Raw genomic sequence first — 25463 nt, forward strand, 5'->3', positions numbered from 1 at the left:
CTTGGCCTCATTCCAGACTATATCCCATTTATTCTTCCACTGTTCATTTATTCTACGTTTCCAGATTCCAGTTGCTTTTAAATCATCCAGCCATTTCTTCTTTGGTCTTCCGACATCATCCATCAGTTCCAAATTGGCCAAAACAAGCTCAGCCGGAAGATTAGTGTTCTCACATTTGGTGCGAGCGGTTCCGGGTTCGATCCCCGATTGGAGCTCCAAAACTTATGTGTTGATCTAACTGGAGAGCAGTTGCTCCAGTGGGGAACATGTGCTCAAACAGGGTGTTTCACTAGCTCTCGGCCCCTGATTTTCGCTTATACAGATCAAACTATTGATCATAATGTAATGAAATTTGCTACGGACATACCTTGTTGTATGGGAAGCATGGTGACGTCACAGCGATTGTTGGAAGTGGTCGCCATTAGCATCAGTGCATGCCTCACGCGCTTCTCCATGTTGGAGAAGGTAGCCACCAACACATCAGGAGTCACAGCGTCAATTTCCCGCCGAATGCTGTCTTGCATTTCAATGATAGTCCGTGGCTTGTTGCGATAGATCTTCCCTTTTCCAGTACGTGCGTGTGATAAACAGACGCTGTTCCACTAAACACCACGAACCACTGATTGTAATCACGAACTTTCAACCGAACCCGAACAAACACGAACCACTATCAGATGCGTCACAACAGCAGGGCCAAGAACTCAGACTGAAAGCATACGTCCGTACGATTGGCATGTAACGGCAGAATCGCATAGACGGACGAGCATGTCCATACTAGAAAGACTGTGGCGCCATTTCCAATGACGTCACTATGCATCTCGTAGCTACACCGTAGCAAATTCCGTTACATTATGACCAATAGTTCGATTTTTATTAGTGAAAATCATGGGCCGGGAGCGAGTGAAAACCCTTGTATTTTGATATGAATGAAAAAGTAACACATTCTCAGAAATTTAGCAGGTATTTATATGTACACACGAAGAGGAAGCTTTGACTCACCTTGGGCAGTGCTGCCAGACACTGCTGCTTGACGTCCCAGACGAGCTCGTCCCGATGGAACTGGAGACACTTGTGGACGTTGAGCTCCGGGACGTGGACGCGGATGAGCAGGTAGCCCTCGTCGGTGGCGCCTCCGCACTCGTCCTCCATGCTCCCTCTCAACGACCCCTGCCTCTCAGAGCATCTGCAAGCACAAAGGAAGCACCTTCACTACACGTCACAAAGGCAAGCAATACTTGATGCTAAGCATTTGTGTATATAGACACATACAAAGGGGGGGAAGTGGTTTTAAAGCAATTCCATTGGTTTAATAAACATTTTGCATTAATTGAATATTGCATCAACATTTTATCATATCACTATAATATTTTAGTTACTTCACAGTAGTTACTTTCTTCTATAAACTATAATTTGTGGTACATTTGAAGAAAAAATACATCTCACAAACATTTGCTGGCAATAAATGCATATATGAGGGTTGATATTTTGTATATAAATATCCTGAAACCAGGGTTGTTAACGGTCCGGGAACCTTATTTAAACTGATATGAAAAAAGGTTCCTGGACCATATTCAAAATCATCCGGGAAAAGGTTCCTTGACCGAATTGAAATACTTTTTACAGTTAAAAAGGTTCTTTACGGTCCAGAACTCATTTTGGCTTGCTTACTTTCTCTCCTGGACTGGAATTGAATTTTAAATTCCTGAACGTTTAACAACCCTGCCTGAAACACACCCTCCGCTGCAATGCGCTCTATGTGTTGCATAACTTCACGGCGATGGCCGAGCCTGTCACATTATTATTGCTTACGGCTATACAGAAAAGTAACTTGGAGGAAGCATTCAGATCGAAGCGACACGCAACACGGGGATTTCACACGAATATGAAAAGCGACGCGGGACACATCCAGTCCGTACACCCAACGTAAAAAAAAACAGTAGGCAAAATTGTCCATCACCATTTTCATTCGGTCTGTATTACACAACGTGATGACAATGAATTGAAATAATGACTTCAATAAGCAGAGAACAATGCCTGCTTGGAATCAACATAGTTTCATTCCTTAAAACAACACATGACGTAGAATAAAAAAGTAATGAAAATAGTGGTGGACAATTTGCCAACCATTATCTTTGCTGTTGACTGTACAAAACCATTCACTGCGGCCGACCTCCGAGGCGGAGTGGTTTGCACAGTGCGTTACAACGCCAGGGGGTCCCGGGTTCGAATCCCGGCCTGGGTGTGGGTATTCTTTGTGGATGTCCCTTCATCATATCATCCATCACCCTTCCTCACTTAGTCAAAATGGCAGAAAAGCTAGGTAAAATACACCAAAATTAATCAATCATTCACGTTCAGTGGCGTTAGAACAGGAGAGGTACATTTTAGGACTCTCCTACACACACACACACACACACACACACACACACACACCCCCACACACACACACACACACACACACACACACACAAAAACTTATTTGTTTCAATAACAAAATGCGATTCGTTAAGCTCCGTGGTAACAATGTACCAAAAAAAATGGTAATTTTGACCAAGTACAAATATGCACGATTATTAAAAGAATTTGGTCTTGCTTAACCCTTAACCAGGCGTCCCTCTTTCACCACCTTAAGTAGGCGCGTGGGGGTAAATTTGACCCCCAAATATAAAATATTATTTGTAATCAAGTAAGATACATTGCACCAAAAAGTACTTTTATACGATTAAATTGACTATTTTCAAGAACGAAAAGAGGTGCAATTAATTTTAAAATAATAATAGCCTATGGACAGACATTGCATGTTCAACATTTCAAAACCCTTTCTTGCAATAGTTGAATCAAATGATAATAATGAGGAAAGTGTGGAATAAGCAATACAAAAAATATTTTTTTGTAGGGTATACACTTCAAATATGTGTAAATTTACAAATATCCATCTTTTAAAAAAAATACAAATATATATTTTTAGTATGTTTTCTTTTGAAAGAAATGAAGTTCCAATACATAAATTTTCAAAATCTCAATTGTTTTACACAACTAACTAAATGGGGCCATTGTATTCTTTTTTAAATTATATATTATGTCAAATAAACTTGTCTTGTTTTTAAAACTTCATCTTCATCGGCAAATTTGGCATCCCTTACAGAATATTCCCGTATAATTTTTCATACGAATTGGTATTTTCCACAATGATTCTCACAGTACTGTCATTATGAAAAGTGAAAATCCTCGACAGCAGATTTGGCATCTTTTGCAGTTGCAAGTGATCCAACAAGATGTAAAACAATGTTCATACTTCTTTTGTGAACATTCGAACATGAGCAGGGAGCTTCCATCGAGTAATTTTGTCTTTTCCCAGGAAATAAGTTTCATCTTCATCCGGGATATCATTCTCATCATCATGATTTGTCTTAGAATTAGTATAATGTTCTCACTCAGTAACATGATATTCTACATCATGATCTGCTTTGGAGTCAATTATTCATCTTGAAGCATTTCAGATGAACTAGGTTCGAAATGTCCTCCAACTGCCACCGTATATGCCCATGCTGTCTTTCATACTACGAGCTTTTGAACGATTTCTTAGACAAATTAAACATTCACTTTAAAATACGATCATACAACACATATCAAGTAGCACAGTAAGCGAAAGTTCTAAAAAAAAAATTAACAACATAAAATCACATACGCAACTAGGCGCGTGGGGTTAAATTTGACCCCCATCAACTTTGGAACAGCTTGACCTTACTGCAATTACACACACAATGAAGGAAATGACCTCGACAGTTGAATCAGACTGTTTTAGGAAGGTACTAGATAAGCTAGCACCGGGGGCAACCAACAAGTGTCTGGGCGTTAAGAAATCCCTACCTGGGGGTCAAATTTACTCCCGCGCGCCTAGTTAAGGGTTAAATGTATTAACGTTAACAATATTATTTTTAGTAGGCCTACTGTGTGTATATATAATGTATGTTACATATTTTTGAAACTTCTACTTGATATTAATCAATTCATTGTTTGTTTGATTATACAATTAGTACAAAATGTTTACCAAGGCAATGTTTAGACACGTTTAATCCCCTCCCCTTATATTCGGTCAGGCACCACCGGATTGATTGATTGATTTACTTTATTTTACTTCGCTTTTCGTGCCACTTTCGCTAATTTACGAAGATGGGGATGAGTGATATGATGAAATTGATGAATGGACACTCACAAACATCCATGCCAAGCCGGGATTCGAATCAGTGACCCCTGGCTTCGTAGCGCGACGTGCTAACCACTCCGCCACCACCGGATTGGCATTTGCACCTACGTTCAACTACGTACTATATTAACAACGGTTTTGAAATATTTGCATTTAACTTCTGACAAATAGTGTACTTGACTACTTTCACAGTTAAAATTGTTTCTTAACCGATGATCTCCGGATTTATTTAGAAATATGAAATGGTTTCTGCTTTACTTGGTGCAAAGACAATATTGTCAGTTAGCAACACTGCAGAAAGGGCTCTAACGGGAATCAACTGTAAACAAAATATGTAAAAGATGCATGAGGAGGCAGCCACCTGCGCAAAACAGTGACAGCGCTTTTGAAAGAGAAAGTAATGTTCTCCTGGCGAGGTCAGCTGTGGGTCACCACTCGGGGCGAGCGGTGTGCACTTGAAGAGGCAGCGCCATTATTCACCCAGGATGCAACCCTATAAAAATCAACAAACACGTGCTGTTATTCGACACGGTACAATGACTTGTTTTTCTTTGAAACAAAGTCTTATCTGTGATGGGCGCGTAATCAGCTTGTCGAACTGACAAGTTTGAGGAATGTTAGATAATGTGACGCATCAATTCCGGTACAAAACTAACCAGTTTGGAATTGGATCAGCTGTCTGCCTGGGTGAGACTGAGGGAACGTGTGCAAGGGCAAGTGTTTCCTGTATTCAGGCAGGCGGCGATGGTGAAACTAATTACACTTGTAATCGTGGGCGCATGGGGGACGAGGGCACGTGATCCTCCCAAAAGGTATGCTTACGTGTGATGAAAAGTATCGATAACAATATATTACATACAAAACAAAAAACGTTACATCAATCTTTTGCCAGAAAGTAGATTGATTTAGTTTATTGTACAGTCAACGGCAAAGATAATGGTAAGCAAATTGTCCACCGCTATTTTCACTACTTTTTTATTCTACATCCTGTGTTGTTTTAATGAATGAAACTATGTTGGTTCGAAGCAGGCATTGTTCTCTGCTTATTGACGTCGTTATTTCAATTCATTGTCATCACTAGGGAACGGAAGTTTAGGTAAATAAAGGTTTTTTCTGCGATAAGATAGACCCCCTCGTTTTTGCCAAAATTCTGATCATAGCCTTATATGTCAACACAGCAAATTTTATTTTACATAAAAACACATATTTTCAAGTTTTCCGTATGTAAATACATATTTTGCGAATTTTCATTTTAAATACATAAAATCGCTCATTGTCTTCACTACCTCGAAATCCTCGAAGGAAAAAAGGTTTATTCTCCGCACCTTTTTCATATCGAGAGTGTTAGGTTTGTTTTGTCTTTGAACACGCTCGCTGGCAGACTTCTGGCGCCTCGCCTACGATCCTATTGGGGGGGAAATATTACCCCCACTGGATCTAACGCACAAGTGATAATGTCTAAATGTACAGATATTTTTTGGAAAAACAAGGTTTTCAAACGTTGTGCCAAATTGCACGTGTTTTGGAAGGTCAAGTAGAGGAAGAGGAAGCTTTGGAAAACTTCAGCGTTAGTGGCATTTCGTGCTTCAAATATGCAAGAATTGTTTCTTGTGACGTGGAGCGATTTTTCTCACAATATAAGATCCTATTTAGAGATAATCGTCACAGATTTACAATGGAGAATTTGGAAAAAACAATGGTGATCCACTGCAACTCTTCCAAAAAATAGCTCACTAAGAGGTAAGAATTTAGAAACTGATTTCAGGTGTTTAAAATGCATGTAATACTTTGTTTTTGTTACCAAATGTTTTTTTTATTTTTGTCACATATTTTCATGTTTTTATCACATATTTTCAACATTTATGAGACATAAAAATATAAATATTTCTGAGTTTTTTAGCACATAAAGTTCCGTTCCCTAGTCATCACATTGTGTAATTCAGACCGAGTGAAAATGGTGGTAAACAATTCGCCTACTGTTTCTTTCGCTGTTGGGTCTACTACGCTTTCCTGCCACTTTTGGCTAATCGCGACGATGAGGATGAGTCGATATGATGCAGGCACGCTCACAAAGAACCCCCATGTCCAGTCTGGAGTTCGAACCCAGGGCTCCTGGAGTCGTAGCGCGCTGTGCTAACCACACCGCCACAGAGGTCGGCAGTGTCAGTTTGGATAAAGTTGAGAAGTGACGGAATGAAATATCGCTTAATTTTTTGGTATTAGCGTTAGTAATGAGTTTCCGAACTCCATGGGGGAAGGGGGTAAGATTTTCACCAGCTTTTCTGAAGTCGAAGTAGTTGTTTGCAAACTATCGTACTCGGAAACAAGTAAATTACTTTCAAGAAAAGGACAAATACTAAGAAATGGCTCTTCTGCCCGAAAACATACAAAAGGCAAGATAGATAACATAAAAAACTGTTCCAAATGCATTGAAATGCCATAAAACCCACAAAAAATGTCTTACTTCAAAGAATCGGCAAAAACTTTTTTAAAAAATGCCCCATATGAAACATATTTTTGTTCTTGTAACAATGTCAACGAAGCATACTTTTAAGGTGCATTTATAATTGCGTCACAATATTGATTCTCGTACGGGTGGAAGAAGGGCACAGAATATTTCCAGGTGGTCTTTCTGTCTCTTCTTTTTCGTTTCCTTCTCTTCACTTTTATCTCTTCTTCGCTTCTTTGTCTCGCTTTAATATTCCTCTCTCGTTCATTTCCGCGACGCACTATATCTTCACTTCTTACCTTTTCCTATCTCGTTGAAACTCTCTCTCTCTCTCTCTATTTTTATTTTTATTTCTCTCCCTTTCTATTATTTGTCCTTTCTTCTTTTCTGTGTTTTGCACGTTATTCTGTTTCACCTCTGGCTTTTCTTTGTTCCTAATTCACTTTTCATTTCTCTCCAATTATTCATTGTTTTCCATTCTCTCATTTCCGTCTCTTAACTACCCCCCTCTTTCTCTCTCTCTTTTGTGTGATGGGTGTTCCCTTTCTTCGCTTTATCCTCTATTTATGTTCCCTTCTCTCTTATTCAATCCTTTTACTTCACTCTTCTTTTTTTAGTCCCTTTCTCTTTGTGATAAGAACACGACAATTTGGAGTGGGATGAATAAGTATTATCAAACAAATTGTCCATCAACCATCAGCTTGTTTATTCTCTTTCTTTTGCGCAATAAGAACTTAAAAGAACTGAAGTAAAACGCCAAACAAGCTGCTGACTATCTCTGCATCGGAATACGTAACCCCACTCCTTTAAAACACGCAGGATTGAAGAAAAAATAATGAAAATAGTCATGGACAATTTGCCTGACACCCAACGTGAAACCAGTCGCAAATGTTGTATCGTATGTAGGGAACTTGCTTTTGTCAATCGCATTAACACTTATTGAGCAATACTTGTGCATCCCACTATACGCCACTGTTCAGGGTAACCAGTTGTGTTCAATCTTCCTTCACAATCAAGCGACTGTATTTTTATTTTCAAGCTAAGAATGTCACGTATGATATTTGACAATACCCTGTAACATTTAACAGTGTGCTACTGCGCTTGTATTCTCACGTCGTTCGTCAATTGTTCATTCAGTCAAGGTGGAGTGGTTTAACAAACATTCGAGGTTTCTGTTGTTTATTTACAAGTACATTTTTATTTTTATTATACATAAACGAATGTGTTGCAACGAAGGAAAAGTATTTATCCAACATGAACTCTGTGTTTTTTAAACATAGACATTAGAAAGGACCACAGACGAATAAACATAGACTTCAACTTCTGTACGTAGAGCTTCACGCAGCCATATTGGAACAGCGATATCATTCCTTGGTTGGAGTTTCGCTGCATTCGACTAATGAAAAGTCGATGCAAGCGCACTGAAAGCCGATAGTGGCAGCCAACGTTATACGCCCACTGGAGTAGCCGTTCCCAAGGCCAGGCAATGTTTTAGGAAGTGGATTTGATGTAGCGTTGGAGGCCAGGATCAAACGATATGCAGTTCGTTTTATTAGCCTCGAGCACAGACGGAAATCATTCAGAACAGGAATTGGGAAATGCGAAAGCGAATGCAACTGCTCATCAAGGGGAACAGGAGTGATAAAAAGTTCTCAAAATGTAGGTGAACCTACTGCACAAGTTCACACGTAGGAGTTGAGTATAAAGCCGCGTTTACACCGAATGTTACTAACAAATGTTATCAACTTATTGTTACCAACAGATGTTGTCAACAAATGTTGGTAACCAGAACACTAGTTTGACTTGTGAATAACTTTTGTTAACGTTTTGGCTGCAAGATGCCGATTGTGGAGGAAGTTGTACTGTCTGTGGCATTATGTCATATTTTAGTGCAAGAGAAAAGACCAAGAAGATTCTGGGTGAGACCTTCACTGCGGGAAAGAGCTAATTATAGCGGAAGTGAACTGTTGGTTTTTGTCTTTAAATTGTGGACAAGTTTGGTCCAGAAGGACAGGCTTCTCGCGGAACACAACATACCTGGCGGTGTTGTACGAAAAGACGCTTTCGCATTCGCTGGCTTGCTGTCACTGGTGTGATGGTGGTGGAAGGGGAGCGGGGGGAAATGTTACTATAACATAACATCGAAAAGGCTCTGTTAACATGTGCTGGTAACAAATGTTGCTAACATTCTTTGATCTTTACCGACTTCTTGTGGATAACAACATTTCTGTTGCCAACACGGGAAATCTGTTGCAGCATGAGATGTTGATAACAAATTCACAAGCGTTTTTCGAAATATTACCAACTTTTGTTAGTAACACGTGTTAGCAACCCCGGTGTAGAAAAATAGTATTTCTCAGGTCACCTTTTTCCTCTTTTATTCGAGGACACGAATGGCTGAATGGGACAGATACAAAATGTGGAAGAAACAAGAGTGTTTCCCCGAATGGTCGGGGAGAAGGTGGAATCCTAACCCCCTTTTGATCACAGTTTTAATGATTAAAAAATAACGTGACATACAAGACTGACTGCAAAGAAAAGACATACTCTAGTTACGAATATCTGTGGTGGCCTCCCCGATGGCGTAGTGGTAACATCGTCGCCTTTTAATCAAGGGGCACGCAATGGTTCGGATCCCAGTTTAAACTGTTGGTCCAGTCCCGATTAGCCTTACTGTGCATAAAGTGGACTTAAAACACAAATTCGAACTCGTTGATCCTGCAGCGTCAGGGGTCCCGAGTTCGAATCCCGACCTGTCTTGTGAGTGACCCTTTATCTTTCATCGTATCATCAGTAATCCTCCTTTTAGCGATTATTCAAAAGTGGCAGAAAAGCAAAGTAGAATAAACAAAACCCATCTATCGCAAATCATCATCATCATTCATCCTCGTCGCATTTAAATCAAGAGGTAGAAAGTGACGTGAAATAACCAAAACTATCCGGTAGGGTGCACACTTTCGTGACATGGATCTCTATGTGTACATTAAATGGTCTTAAACGCTCTTTGTCTACCTGAGCTAGTCCACAATCAATATTAACAATAATCACCATCAAACGTATAGAAATCCAAGAGTGCATGTCGGGAATAAGCACTTGGTGCCGTAAGCACAGTTCCACTTTTTTTTTTTACTTGTGTTGACGGGCACTTCCGGAAGTAATGATAGATTTCTTCTGAAAGTAGTAATATGAATAACTCATTAGCCCCTGAAACAGTTACATACGCTACAAGCCCACCGTAACACGAGAACATGTTCTTGAGCGTGTAAGTAGATTTTCTTCCTAACACTCGTGCTATCTTCCTCGGAAATCATTCATTCGTGGGAACTTCCTCTGCTAAATTACATTATTTTCTGACTCTCAAAATTAACCGCGCTTTCCTTCGTCCATTCTAGCAATCTGATTTTACTTTTCACTTCATCTGCGCGAAGAGCATGTTCCCCTTGCGCACTTCTGTATGCGTCTCACGCGAGCTTTCTGTTTTCACACAATCATTTCACCAGGGATTCGCTTTCCGGATTGGTCAGAGAGCAAAGCAGCCAATCAACAGCTAAAGAGGACATGACGTAACACCAATCAGTTTTCTCCCCTCTTTTCTTCACTGAATTATATCGCTTAGAACGAGATGTCTGAAGAAAACTTTGTAGCCATGCTTTACAGCTAATTAAGTTGCTGGAGGTTTTCATACTTGGTGCTGGTCGAAGGGTAATTGTGTGACATCAAAGTAGGTGACGTAGAGTGCGGTGCATATATATTAGCAAGCAAATTGTATATCGCTCTATTTGTTCTATTTGCGAAAATTTGCTAGGGGGGGGGGCAGGAGCACATATTCTAGGCTCGCTAGGCTATCTCCGAAGCCAAGAGATCAAAATACAGGAGAAAATCAATTAGAAAACGTGCATAAAATTGTTATTTGAATAATATGATAATGGGATGGTGCGTCAGGAGTTGAAAACCTGTCTTGATATAATATTCTGAGCCGCGGTGGTTTAGTCTGTATGTAATCTGACTGCCACGCGGGATACCATGGTTTGGTTCCCGGGTTGGGTGATCTAAGGTAAGATTTTTTCCGGCCTTGACTCCGCATAAAGCGGCTCTGAGGCTCACCCAGCCTCAAATCAATGGTACTGGGGCAACCCCGTGGATAAAGGCGACCGGAGTGTGGTGCTGATCACATTACCTCCAAAGTAGCCGAGATCGAGACTGTGTGCAGCGGCGGAGCCAGGATTATTCATCTAGGGGTGCTGAGGGGGTGCGGAAAGAAATTTAGGGGGTGATTCTGAAAAGAAGGAAAACATGAAACACGTATACAACCTTTCAAAACTGGAGAGGGGGTAGGGGCAACTGCATCCCTAATCGCCGCCACTGATTAACATAAATTACTGATTGAAATTAAAATATATGTGTGAAATATATAACTTTAGATTAACATTCATTTTCCATGGATGCTCCCCCCTTACCCTCCCCCTGGACGTCCATGATGATATGTATTAAGTCTTCTACTCCAAGAAAGTGGCCGTACTGTGTAAACATTCAGATACACGTTGCAGTCTTATTGAACTATGTAGTGAAATAAAAAATGGCCGCGGTGGCTCAGTCGGTAACGCGTCTGACTACCATGCTAAAGGTCCCGGGTTCGATCCCCGGCCGGTTCAAATCCGGGAACTTTTCTAACGATGGAAGCGGCCCCAGCGTCGAATAACATGGGTACCTGGGGGAAACCCTGGGGGGTAAAGGCGGTCAGGGGCGTGATGCTGATCACATCACCCCCACTCTCGACCGGATCAAGAAAGTGTGGGGCGTTACCCCCACACCCCCTATACGCCTTCATGGCGTGGTGCTATGCACAGGGGAACACTTTACCTTTACCTTTAGTGAAATACAAAATAAAATCATCCTGCCCTTAGAAACACAGTTTTTGAACCTTTTCAATGTAACCAATGGAGGTACAAAATAAATAGTACATTATACCATCCGTCTGCCACGAGACAAAATGCGAAGAGCACAGCAACTGTGTCATCTTTAAAATCCCTTCTGCCGCACTATCCCCAACAACGAACTATAAAATTTCTTCGTGAACATTGGGCCTCTTCCTAACAGTTTTTGAAAAAGCTTGAAATGGTACATGTTACGTGGAACAAATACATAGAACGTATTAAGAAGAAAACTACCCTTCATGTTACAACTCGCATTAAATAATTTTCCGAGCACGACCTGATGATACCTTCAAAGCAGCTCCAGTGTAATGATGGAAGAACAAGCAGGCGGAAAACAAACGTTTATCAACAATGCAAAAAAGAAAAAACATAACTTACATTAAGCTATAGGCAATTATCAAAAACGACGAACAGGCCACTTGAAGGAACAAAAGAAGAAAAAATTCACAGCAACAATGCTGACGAAAGAAAAAAAAAAACGGCCGCTGATCTTTACAGAGACTGCCACCAGTACAGAAGCAAGCACCCTCTCGCCCCCCCCCCTGACTGTGTGGGACTCCTTCCCCTAAATGTGCCTTCATGACACGGTGCTCTATATGTGGCGAACTTTACCTTATTATTATTATTATTATTAATACATGATTCTTGCTTCAATTTTTAATCTGAAACCATGAACGGGGAAGAGATCCTTCTCCTCAGCACAGTTTTTCATCAATTCGATCACTGCGGTATGGTGAGGTAGTTCACATCTTCAACTCAGTATACGACACTGCTGGGGAATACCACCCTCCCCTCACTTCGAGCCAGGGGTGCCCACAGGGGGATTTCATGACGCCCCTGCGTCATGGGAATTTTTTTGGGGGACATTTTAGTTTTGGTTATTGTGTGTTTTTCTACCTACCTGTGGGTGATAGGGTTGAAATGAAACACCACCTCTTTTGCCTTTAGAATCGGTTTGGATGGAGGGGGTGAGGTATTCTCATTAATACAAGGTTAGTGGAGCAGAGAAACTGTCCAGAATAGGGTTGACTAACAATGGCAGTGAGCCTAAAGTATCTAAAGTAAACATATATTGCTTAAATATGTCTGTATTATACAGTGACGGAACCACAGGAGGGGCAGAGAGTCATTGCCCACCCCAAACCTCCGACGGAAGTCGCATTCTAGGACAGCAATGGGGAACAAACACTGACGGCCAAGGGCACCTGCAAGGGGGGGGGGCACAGAGGAGCAATTACCCATTCGATTTCAAATTTTATGCAAATAAAAATTCATTTTGTAAAATTTTCTTGCTTGCTTCGCTCGCATTATCTGCCTTTCTCGTTTTCGTAAAGTTCAGAGCTGTAGCTAGGAGCGGCGGGAGTCGGCCATGGGCGCCGAATGATCTAGAAAAAAGTTGTAAAAGAGAGAATGCCATTGCGTCCAGTGAAATTATTGGCGCCCTATTAAATCAATATTGTTTTCTATTGCAAAAATTGAATCTAAAAATTTTCTTGCTCGTTTCGCTCGCATTCTGCTTGTTTTCTCTAATGTAATGTATTTAAATAATATGTGTTCTATATTTGTATTGAATACCTACAGAATTTAGTGTTAGCTTGTTGCATATGTGTAAAACATATGTTATACATGAAAGTTACACATGTATCTTCGGAATGCATTTATCATTCATTTTTCCCATTCAAAAATACAGTTTGTGTGCTTGATTTCCATTATTAGCTAATGTGAAATTGACGGTGTTGAAAAAATATTTTAAATCGTTTGTTCCAAACAAAATGGTTAGCACAGACTTCTACCACCGTCTTGCGTAAATTATGAGGATAATAACGTCTTTGACACTACTACTAGTACTATTGGTAGTAGTAGTAGTAGTAGTAATAATAAGATATTATTATTATTATTGGTACGTGTATCCTGGTAAACCCCCCCCCCCCCGAGACAAGAATTCGTGGTTACACCTCTGGTATCAATTTTTCCGCAAATTGTGTCTGACAAAAATAATTTGAGTAATTAATTCGGCATAAACGGGGGGGGGATGTTCTACCTTTTTGGGGAGGGAGTGCGATATGGACTTGGGGAGGGGGATGGGCACTGCCTCGAGCACTGGTACGATAATTCCAGGACTCGAAGCAAGTTTGCGAATCCAGCACTCTCGACCACCCAGACGGTGACGTAATTAAAATCAAATGCATACAAACTACATCCGCTCCTGAAGCCACTGTATGTCGCCTCTGTTCGATGAAGCCATGCATTGCATATCGTGTGTAAGCAGCCATTCAATGCTGACCAGCAGAAAACACGATCCTCGGTTGTAATAGGAAACGCCACTGTCCATCTCACCAGTCCTTCGCTGCTCCCTTCCAAAGACAAAATACAGGCTCACTTCTTTTCCTGGCTCTTGCTTCGTCCCTCCTGACCTGTTGCGTCAACTCCAAGGATAGGCGGCGTCACGGCAGACGAGGAACCGAATAGGCAGACCCTGATGTCATTCTTCGCTGTCCACAGAACAGAGGAAGATTCCCCTTGCAACAACGATGCTCGCAGGCAGGGGAGTTGCTCACCAATGCCTCTCGCGAATCTCTCTCACCTATATTTTAGTCACACGGCGCCGTGGATTTGATTTTTGCTATCTGGCGTCGCTTTTCTGCCACTTTTGGCTAATCGCAAAGATGAGGATGAGTGATTAAATGATGAAATTGCTAAACGGACACTCAAACCCATGCTCAGGACTGAATTGAATTGAACTGAACTGAACTGACTACATTGATGTACCACCGGGATTCGAACCCGGAAGCTATGGCGTCGTATGGCGCTGTTCTAATCACTCCGATCTGGCTTCGTAAATTCACACATTTCTTCTTTAGCTCGATCCCCGCCAGTGGGGAAAAAAATGTCCGAACCCAGGACTCCATGGTTACATTACAAGGCGAACCAGTAGAGGCACTTAATAACGTCAAATTAACGCTGTATGTACAGAAAATATTGTTAAGTATGACTTCATGACAAGCTAGGTACTCGTATATTCTGATTCCACAATAGTTTAATGAAATAAAGATCAAAAACTTAATTACTTTCTGAATGAGTTAACATTTCAGAAATACCCTGCTTAGAAGAAAAATACGAAAAAGTTTCCTCCTCGTGACGTTTAATTGGAGCTTTGACAATAGCACTTATATGTCTAAAAGACATATATGCTCAAAATTAATAATAACATAAATGCCATTACCGCGAACTTAAAAAAGTATTATCATCACAGGCTTCAACTTTATGGGGGCAAGGCACTTCTGCTCCCCTCAAAATTCCTAAAGAAGTATATACATTACGCATAAAAAAAATATTGTTGTCAATCTTGCGCTGCTGTGCCCCCAAATTTAATGTGAAATTGGCCCCTCTAATTATCATCACACTCTTATTACTAATTTTGGGAAAATAAAACCATATCACAACAAGGTCAAGTCGAGACCTGCGAAACACATTGGGTTAGCGTTTAGAGTCCCATCGCCGCTGCTATCTGGCGTCTTAGACCAGAGCCCACTGCTACTTCTTGTCCAGTAGCTCTCCAATTGTCAAAATCGAAATTTTGGAGTCACACCGTGAACAACCATTTGACTACGCGGGAAAGATTTTACTTATAAATCAATTTAATTTATAAGCAAACCAAAATCCAGGAAAGTCTAAATTATAAAAAATATGGTGTAACACATTAACATTGTATGAGGTACACAGACCGTAATATCTTAACATTCTAACCATAGACGTACTAGAGAATACAAGAGCAATGGCTTTTTTCAACTCACGATAGAAAATCCAGTCCCGAGAATAACATTCCTCACTGGATACAAGATGGCTGCTTTTTTTTTGGCGCACAGATCCTATATCGCTCTTGATTTCTGGCCGCAGACGCCACAAGATGGCGCAGTGATCGGAAATAACACAGACTCACTAAACACCTCGACACCGAAAGTTCGTGAATTCGCTCTGACATATGGCGATTCGTTTCGGCAGGATGACACATTTCTTTTCTTACCAAGAAATGCTCCTGACGCAAAAAGGAACCGCTATAATCAAGATTGTATCGACGACATACTTCCTGAAATCACAAGTGGGGAGAATAATCACATAAAGTGATAACATCAAGCCTTATCAACTTAACTCTTTCAGGGGCAAGGATTTGCTCGCCACTGCACCGGTTGAGGGGCGGTGGTTATTTGCAGTAACCACATATATTGGATTTTTGTGGGGCTACATGCAGATGTGGTTAGCTGTGCTGGCCACAGATATATTTCGTATACTTGCCGGTAGATCGCAGCACAAGAAAGTTATTGCATTCTGAAAAGATTACCGTGAATAGACAGCGGTATTGTGCTTGGCATGGTTGGCTGTTTTCGCGTGTTTGTGACATTTTTTAACATTGATGAATGGATTAGTTGTAAGAAAAGCTTTGTTGTACATTTAGTGTCCGTTTTTTCTATCTGCACTCACTATTGTTGATGGTAAGAAGTATATAATGCTTTGTTGCATGTTGTTTGTTGAAATGCTATATTTTGCATGTGGTTAGCAGCGATAACCACGGCACATACAAGGTACATTGCTTTGTGTTAGGCAGAAATGGCGTCCAATAATATTTATAAAACTACGATAGAACAGATTCTATTTGAAGACATTTCTTGGGACCCTGAAAGTGACCTGGATGATTGTACCGATTCAGATGACGATCCAACCTATAAACCAAATAACACTACGTGCATGACAGCAGGAGAAAGTGACAGTGATAGTGTGAGTGAGGAGTCCGAGCCTGTTGGGAATCAAACTGTTACCGTTCCTTCATCCCACATTTCAGTGCCGGTAGTGGTGCCACAAACTCCGACATGGACTCAGACTGCTTCCGTGCCTGACGTTCCTAACTTCATTGGAGATGGAGGAGTTTCGCAACATATACACGATCTGCAGAATCCTACGCCATATTCTTTGTTCTAGGAACTCTTTACGGACGATTTGGTAGATCACATTGCTTTCACACAAACCTTTATGCAACCCAACAAGGAAAACATTTTGTACCAACAAGTGGACAAGAAATTAGAGTAGAAAGGTTCTTCCCAGCTATTGAGAATATTGGTCGTCTGCTCCGGATTTGCATGATTCCTACAATTCATCCCTAATGACAGTCAAGCGCTTCAGTTTTTTATTGAGCCATTTACATGTAAATGACAACAATTTGATGCCCAAGAAGGGGGAAGACAATTTTGATAAACTGTACCTTTGCTGAATTTGATAGAAGAATCATTTGCAAGGTCATACAAACCTCATCAAAAAGTTGCTGTAGATGAGTCTATGGTGAAATTCAAAGGGAGGAGCGTAATGAAACAGTACATGTGTAATAAACCCACAAAAAGAGGTTATAAAATTTGGATGCTGTGCGATGAGTCTTATTATAATTTGCGTTTCCAAGTGTATACAGGAAAAGTAGGCAATAAGCCTGAAAAGGAACTTAGTCTCAAAGGAGACTACGAGACTGACAGAAAGAGCAGAAAATGGTGGCACCGGCTGTTTTTTCACTTTGTTGATTGCTGTGTTGTGAATGTTTTTATCATTCATACGGGGTTGGAATTGGAACAGTACAGTCACAAAGACTTCGAAGAGCAGTTTATCAGGGACTTGTGAGTAAACAGATAGTGTCATGAAGGAAATCTGACAGTCCACGATCGCAGAATACAGGAATTGTAGCCGTCAAAAAATACAAGCCATCGGTGGATGCGGCAATCCGATTGACGGAGAATGCTCATCAGCCAAAGAAGTCTACATCAAGAAGATGTGCTTACTGCAGCACAAGGAAAAAAACTTGTGCAAACCATCTGGTCATGTAGTACATACCAAGTACCCTTATGTATGAACCGCAAGACCTGCTTTCAAGATTTTCATTCCAAGTAAGAGTTTTTTGTGAGTTCATCAGCAAATATCAGCATATTTCATCATAAGAAAATTTATGTCAAGATTTAATTTCACATGCAAGAGTTTATTGTTCTGACATCTTCTGCTATACAATTTTGTGCATAATTGTCATGCAAATTACCTTCGAACTAAGTGAAATAATATTAAAATTCAGACTTTCATCTCCACCTGTGAAGTAATTACCATAATTTGTTTGAGCACTAACTAAATGCTACAAATAAAATACATTTTCTTGTCTCTCTCTGTTTTGCTTGCATTTTGTGCATCTCTGTATATGCAATTGTGTGTGTGCAGTGGTTAGCATCAGTAACCACATTTGATGACGTCATATCTAGACAAACATTGATCACAGTTTGATGTTGTTTATAGAAATGATATTACAATTAGTATAAGAATTACCATTAGCATTATTTTCAAAATTGAAGTGCAATTTCTATTTGTGCCCCTCAAAGGGGTAAAAAAAACGTGGTTACCACAGGAAACCACCACCCTTCAAAGAGTTAAGACAATGTTGTAAAGGCTGCTGATACGAAAACGTCAAGAAAAATCAGAACAGGTTTACAAGCGTTAGGAGATATTTTGAACAGGTCACAGAATATAAAGCTAAAATGATTGTACCCAGCTACGTCACTCTATAAAAGAACAATACGTATAACAATGGAACGTGTTGGAAATATTTACTCACAATCTTACAAATGTCCAGTGTTGCAACATAGTAATTCTAGCTTTACAGAACTACACCCACAAGGGGGCAATGAACCAAACATCTTTTAATCAGCTTAAAAATACTTTAACAGATGACGCCACAGTAGCAGATAGACAGATTACCACAAAGAAAACGTGGAATCATTTCATTGTGTAAAGGGTATCGAATTAAAATATTAAATACTTTCTTGTTATTGTTTGAAATAATTCCGCACGATTTGTTGATAAGAAATCTACATATTACGCAGCGTGGCGTAAAGGTCAGAGTAACACTCTACATAACTGGAGGTCCCAGATTTGAATCTTCGACAAGGTGTGGGTGTTTGGTGTTTGTAGCATCATATATGTTACCTGATCATCTTTCAGTCGTCGTGATATTCAAGAGGCATAAGAGTGACGTAAGTAATCTAAATAGAAATAGTATCTATTTACACAGGGAATATAAAGCATGATAATCAAACCGATAGTTAATATTCGTATACACCTTTCTGTACAGTGGGATGCATAAGTATTACCAAACAAATCGTCTCTCACCATGTTTATTCCCTTTGTTTCAGCCGATAGCTTTAAGAACTGAAACAAAACGTCAGACAAGCTGCTGGCAACTTCTGCACAAGTAGAAGTAAAAATCCAGCCCTTAAAAACACATAGGATGCAAGAGAAAACCTAATGAAAACAGTCGTGGACAATTTGCCTGATAATACTTATATATCCCACTGTACAGGGGAGTCTGTGCTTCGATTCTCGGGGTGGATGATGCCAAGGAATTTTTCCAATTATGTTCCTAAGTAAGATGAACTGGGGCCCACCTAACAATGGGGAAAGCGGCCGTAGCCTGGCCTTTACTATGGGTCTTCTGTACGTTCCTTTACAGTTCCATGCAATGCAGAGAAGATAGCTTTAGCTTTAAATATACGAGTGTCGTTCAAGGAAAAAGTTTCCCTATGTTGCAAAAAATGTATTTCTTAAGTTACAGACAAAAAATTCAAGTTGCACCAAGTAGCATGGTTCTTTTCTCACTTTTCAACATTTATCCCATCGTTGCACAAGTTTTTGAAAGCCATCTGCAAAAAATATTCGGGGTCCAGGGAACGAATAACACTTTTCACGGCTGTCTGAACCTCCAAATCAGTGTGAAAACGTTGACCCTGCAGCTGGGACTTCAGTGCAGGAAACAAGTCACTCAGGGCCAAGTCTCGAAGTTTACCCTGTGTTAGTGCTGCCGAATGGGGACGAGCATTGTCATCCAAAAGAATGACACCAGAAGAAAGGAGTCCAGGACGTTTGCGGCGAATTGCTTTTTTCGCTTTCTCCAGTGTTTGGCAATAACGTGCAGCATTGACTGTTTCCACTTTCTTCAAAAATTCTGTGAGAAATACTCCACACCGCCAAAACACGTTGTTCCGCCATGACTCGCTACTCCTTATGGCCAGGGCACGTTTCTCGCTCAAATCACGTGCCGCGCATGCGCGGTATCCCGCACGAACATTGCATTGTGTGTAAATGTAGAGGAAAGACGAAAGAACACATTGCTGGTTTCATTTCATTTATCGGGCTCGTACTTTCTATATATAAAAAAAGGAAACTTTCTCCTTGAACGACCCTCGTATTTGAGAACTAAAAGTGGTAAACGTTGTAAGTGCCAAAAGCGAAAGTGTTGGGAAATCGCATCGGTCCGCACGTCAGCCCGTAAGAACGTGCACACTAGTGACCTCTTTACACACCTTTGAACTACTTAGAGGGCTACCAGCCACATTTCACGTTTTCCACATTATAAGCATGGCACATTTCACAGTTTAACGTGGAAAACGGTGTTTGAATTATTGTGGCACTTACAGCGTTTACTAATTTTAGTCTTCATTTATTGCCTCAGAACAGTGTTGCCACATGGAGATAAATTTTACTGGGCATAGGGAAATTCATGTAAAGAGTTTAGGTGAAAAAGAGATATTTTATGAAAAGTGTCAACATTTTCCCTTTCTTTCGTCGGTAATTTATCCTCCCCCAAAAATAAACCTAAACTAATTTAGATTTGGCTTGGAAACAATCAATACCTTTTCCATTATATTTTAGAATTTTTTTAACATGCCAGAGCTAGTATAAACCTAACATTAATTACTGGCATTAAAATCTTCGTTTGCTAATTTTTCACAAAGTGTACAATATGACACCAACAGTATTCATTTTTTGTTATTCCTTCGTTTACTTCATTCATTCAATCCAATCAACCAAAGATTTCCGTAAACTCAGTTTTTCCATGGACCTAATAATAATAATAATAATAATAATAATTATTATTATTATTATTATTATTATTATAATTGTTGATGTAGTTTCGATCATGGATTTAAATTTTTCTAAGGTGAAGAAAAAATTGGATCAAAAGGCGTAATTTTGCACTTTGTACATGTAAATTGTGGTTTAGATTCTGGCAACAGTGATGAATCTTGCAAAACATTTGGTGGAGATAGTGAGTGGAGCATATTTGTACAGTGGGATGCAGCCAATTGTCCATGACTATTTGCATTAATTTTATCTTGCTTCATACGCGTTTTTAAGAAAGATTTTGAATTATGCTGGACAAAGACTGTGAGCAGCTTGTTTGGCGTTTTCTTTCAATTCTTGAAACCATCATTGGGTTAACTAAAGTGCATGAACATGGCGAGGGACAGTTTGATTGGTAATACCACAAATAAGGTTACCTTATCTGTGATAATACTTATGCATCCCAATGTAGTTTATTTGTAAAACAATGTTGTGCTGTTTCCTGAAATCACGGTTCCAGAAGAGAATAAGGACAGGTGGCGTGCTAATCCGAATCAAAAAGTCGTAAATAGCATTCGGCACTCTCAAACATACTCGCGTCTCGTCTCCCCCCTAGAGTAGGAATTCGGAAACGCTTCTGTTGGATGGACACGCCGCGTGTGACCAACTTGTGCTCCCAATCTCACGGCGCACGTCCTTCTACTGCACAGCAAGCAACAGTTCTGTTGCAACCGCATTTTCCCCCGAACGGAATGCAACTAAGCGATTTACTTCATCGTGCACGCACAGGGGAAACCGTTTTCGCACGCTGGACATGATAATGTTGTGCGGTTTCAACGGATCACATCAATTCAGCAAATCGATCACGTTTCCCCTCTCCTCTATCGAGACCAAGTGTTGCCAACACATGATCGAAAAACAACACTAAACTAACGTTCTTTAAAGTTCCAGATACAGTACTGAAAGATCAATTTATACTGAAACTGCAACAGGAAAACAACAAAAATACAAGATGGCACAAAAAATGAAAGTTACAAATGCATTCTTAACGATATTCGGAAACTGTGCTCAGACAAGAATGTGTCAACACTTGGAGGCAGGTTATTGTATGAGCGAGGAAGTCTGTGCAAAAGAGACCACTGAAGAAGGGAGAGCCTTGTAGTGGGATTGTGTTGGCTGTGTGGGGACTCTTGGAGCAATTTCAATTAGAGCAAGAAATACGGGATAGTTAATGAAAAAGAAAGTACTTCGTTGCTACTTGCGACGATTTTATATAGGGTGTCTCGAAAAGACGGACCATTTTGAAAAGGAGGTGTAGAGAAGAGAATAAATAGTTGCAAGATATTTAGTCATGGGAATGAAGAGTGCAGAGGAAGCCATTATATACATTACATACCGCTGAAGAGATGGCGTTCATTTCTTGATGATGGCCCGACCCTGTGGCCGAGTGGTTAGCACATCGCGCTGCGACGCCAAGGGTCCCGGGTTCGAATCCCGGTCGGGCTTGGTTGTTTGTGAATGTCCATTCATCTATTTCATCACTCATCCCATCACTCATCCCATCAACGCGAAGTAAAATAAACTAAATCAAATCAAAATCAAATCTTGATGATGACGTCCAGTAGATAGGACTTTTTCTGAGCAACCATTCCTGCAGTCGTTGAGGGACATCTTGCATAGCTCTATGTAACGTGTTAGCAGGAATCTGGGCGATTCTTCAGTTCTAGCAGGTCGAGTTGGAAGGATCTGTGAGAAGATCATCTGTCATGTCTTCAGCGGTATGGAATTATGTAATGGTATCCTCTGCACCATTCATTTCCATGATTACATCTGTTTCAACTATTTAATCTCTTCTCTACACATCCGTTTCAAAATCTTCCGTCTTTTTGAGAGCAAGATTAACATACATTCTGCAATCTAATGATAACCGCAACCAATGCCCCTTTAACAAACTAGAATAGGAATCTAGCATCATCAGGGGCGGAGACAGAAGAGTGGGAAGAAGGACAGAACCTACAGTTAAAATGGGATCCCAACCACTACGTCCCTCCAACGGGTCAAAAGAGGACAACGATATCATTACGCCATCGGGGAGGCCCACGTCCGTTTAAAAGAAACCTACGCGAGTACACCATTGCAACGGAGTCCTGAGTTCGATGCGAGTTCGGGTCACGCTTGACTAAGTCGGTGTAGTTCCCATCATTCAATATGTGTTGATCGGTTTGGTTTATTTTACTTCGCATTTTTCACACTTTTGGCTAATCGCGAAGATGAGGATGGGCGATGATACGATGAAATTGACGAAGGGACATTCGTAAAGAACACCCATGCCCGGGATTCGAATCAGCGCGCTGTGCTGATTGGAAATTAACTCCTGTCCTGATCATTGGTTTGTCACAAAGCAACGTCAATGCTAAAACCGGGATTCGAACTGACGACCTCGTTTCGCAGCGGAAGGCTGATGCCTGCAAGTTGAACGATTATCGGCGAAGAACCAACTTTCTACGGCAGGGAAAAAGAGCGGAAGTGGATCGAACCGTGAACGCAGATTGTGGAGGATGGAGCAGCGATTGATCAGGGACTTCCGCGTGCACCGGCGATCAAGCGCGGTCACAGTCGCCCGGTGAAAGCGATCCCCCTGCACCCAGGGGGAGGGAGGCTGGGCGCTGGCTTGCCTTGGCGGTGCTTTACAGGCGGATTCCTCCTACCTGCGCGTAGGCCACGGTTCACGGATTGAGCGCGAAATGTTTCTATTTTCAGGCTTATTCTAGTGCTGAGTACTGATTGATTTAGTTCATTTTACTTCGCTTTTCTGCCACGTCTGGCTAATCGCGAAGGTGAGTGATACGATGAAGGGACTCTCACACGGAACGACCAGGCCTGGTTTCGAACCTCCGTGGCAATGTGGTTAGCACAGCGCTACGAGGCCACACATGCTGCGTATGAATCCAGACCATGGCATAGGTGTTCTTTGTGTGTGGAGAAAAGCGAAGTAAAATAAACCCAAACAAATCACCGTTCCAGGCCCGTAGCCAGAATTGGTCTCCCGGGAGGGCTCACAGGTAATCAGTGGGGCTTATAAACCAAGTTCATTTTTCTAAAGTTTGACAGTATTAAATGAAGGTAAATTATGTGTGTCGGGGTCATTAAGTTAATGTAAAATATGATTTAGAGATAATGAAGGAACTAGTATTCGTATATCTTCTCAAACATCTCTTGGAGTGTAAATTGACTGGTAGTGACACCATCCCTTAATGCACACTCCATACTATTTTTATTGATACAATTATTTATATCATACAAGTAAAAATTAACAATGTTCACTTCAATCATAGTGCCTACCGTCATTCCACACCCAGCCGAAGCAATAAAACTCCCATTGGTCCCCAAAACTTGGGATCTGTTGACATTTTTGAAGCAGATGTGGAAGGAATGTGGATGATGACGTCAAAGTCACACAAACCTGCAACAGGAAAGTACAGATAAAGAAGCTCCCCTCTGGAAGAAATTTCTAGATCTGGGATTCCCAAACTTTTCCGTTTCACTGCGCCTTTAGTATTTCGAGATATTTCCGCGGCGCCCAAGTCAGAATGTCGGCCTATCTAACACTTGCAATGCTCAGTTAGTGTGGTTGGGTTGCTTGCCTCAAGTTAAAAAACAAGCACACATTTCAAATTCAGAAACATTTAAATGTAAAAAGTACCAAATAAGCACATATTTGGAACAATTGAATGTATTGGAACATTTCGCGGCGCCCCCTTTGGGAACCACTGGAAAATAACATTTCTCCTCTCTGCGTACGCCAGTGTGCGTTTATCGCTACTTTATTTATTTTATCCGCCCGTCACTTATATTTCTGCTTTCCTTGCTTCTTCTCTGGCTCATTAATTCAATTCTTTTCTCTAATTTTCTACCGTTCCTTTCACCTCTCTCATCTATCTCCTACATTGTCATGATGACACGTAAACATATCAATATATCTATGCTACCTGGCCACACTGCTAATGACAAGTAATGTGGAACGTTCAACCTTTCACTGCTCGATCCATCAGAGAGAGCACAGCGCAAAAATCCTGGACCTTCACTCACCGCCTTCTCCAACGAAAGAGGAAAACTCCCAGACAAAACAATGAAACAATGGGCAACTTCACGTGGAGTCTGGTGCAAAGATTTTTTTCCCAGCCTCAAGAAGGAGCTTGTTGACCGAAAGCAGCCGGTGACACGATTTCGTCCAGACCAAAATAAAAATCTCGTCGCCTTTAGAATCCACTGGCTAACATTCAATTCTTTATTTTTTTTTTCTATTTGCACGTAACACAACAGAACACTTCTTGGGCACCATTCTTAACACCAGATTGGTGCAGATGTTTTTCATTTTATTTTATTTATTTATTTATTGATTGTTTATTTTACTTCGCGTTTTGTGCCTCTTGGCTAATTTGCGAAGATGGGGATGAGTGATGAAATGATGAAATTGATGAATGAACATTCACACACAACCAAGCCCGACCGGGATTCGAACCCGAGACCCTCGGCGTCGCAGCGCGATGAGCTAACCACTCGGCCACAGGGTCAGGCGTTTTTCATTTTATTTGTAACAGTTCGAAAATGCTATGTACATGAAGAGGTGTAGACATGGGCGTAACTTGGGATTAACTTGGGGGGGGGGGCGGAATCGAAAAGTTTTACATTCAATATAAACAGCGGTCAGGATTGTTTGCTAAATAACTATTACACTTGCAAAATCACAATAATTACTCTTTATTAATTTGCTCCTCAGGCTACAGAAGACTAACAAAGGCACCAATAACTTGTACAATTTTAAAAAAACCTGAAAAATATTGGGAAGGCAACAGCCCCTTGCCCTCGCCAAGTTACGCCAAGTACTTTTTTACAAGTGCCATTGTCCTGATCAGCCAACCTAACATTCGACATGTTCAAATATGCGACATGAATA

The 25463-nt window shown here is 40.8% G+C and overlaps 1 protein-coding gene across 6 annotated transcripts in view; it reads right to left on the reverse strand.

The window, feature by feature from the left end:
- The window catches only part of Prosap (SH3 and multiple ankyrin repeat domains prosap), a 363699-nt gene that overhangs the window by 177454 nt on the left and 160782 nt on the right, over positions 1–25463 (reverse strand). For all 6 annotated transcript variants that reach the window (XM_083133802.1, XM_083133805.1, XM_083133803.1 and 3 more), the window contains exon 2: positions 1000–1183. In XM_083133802.1, coding sequence (XP_082989928.1) covers positions 1000–1149 — 150 coding nt within the window. In that variant the 5' untranslated portion in view covers positions 1150–1183. The remainder of the gene's footprint in view (positions 1–999; positions 1184–25463) is intronic.

Source organism: Lepisma saccharinum, chromosome 13, assembly GCF_977018435.1.
Source record: "Lepisma saccharinum chromosome 13, izLepSacc3.1, whole genome shotgun sequence".
NCBI classification, from domain to species: Eukaryota; Metazoa; Arthropoda; class Insecta; order Zygentoma; family Lepismatidae; genus Lepisma; species Lepisma saccharinum.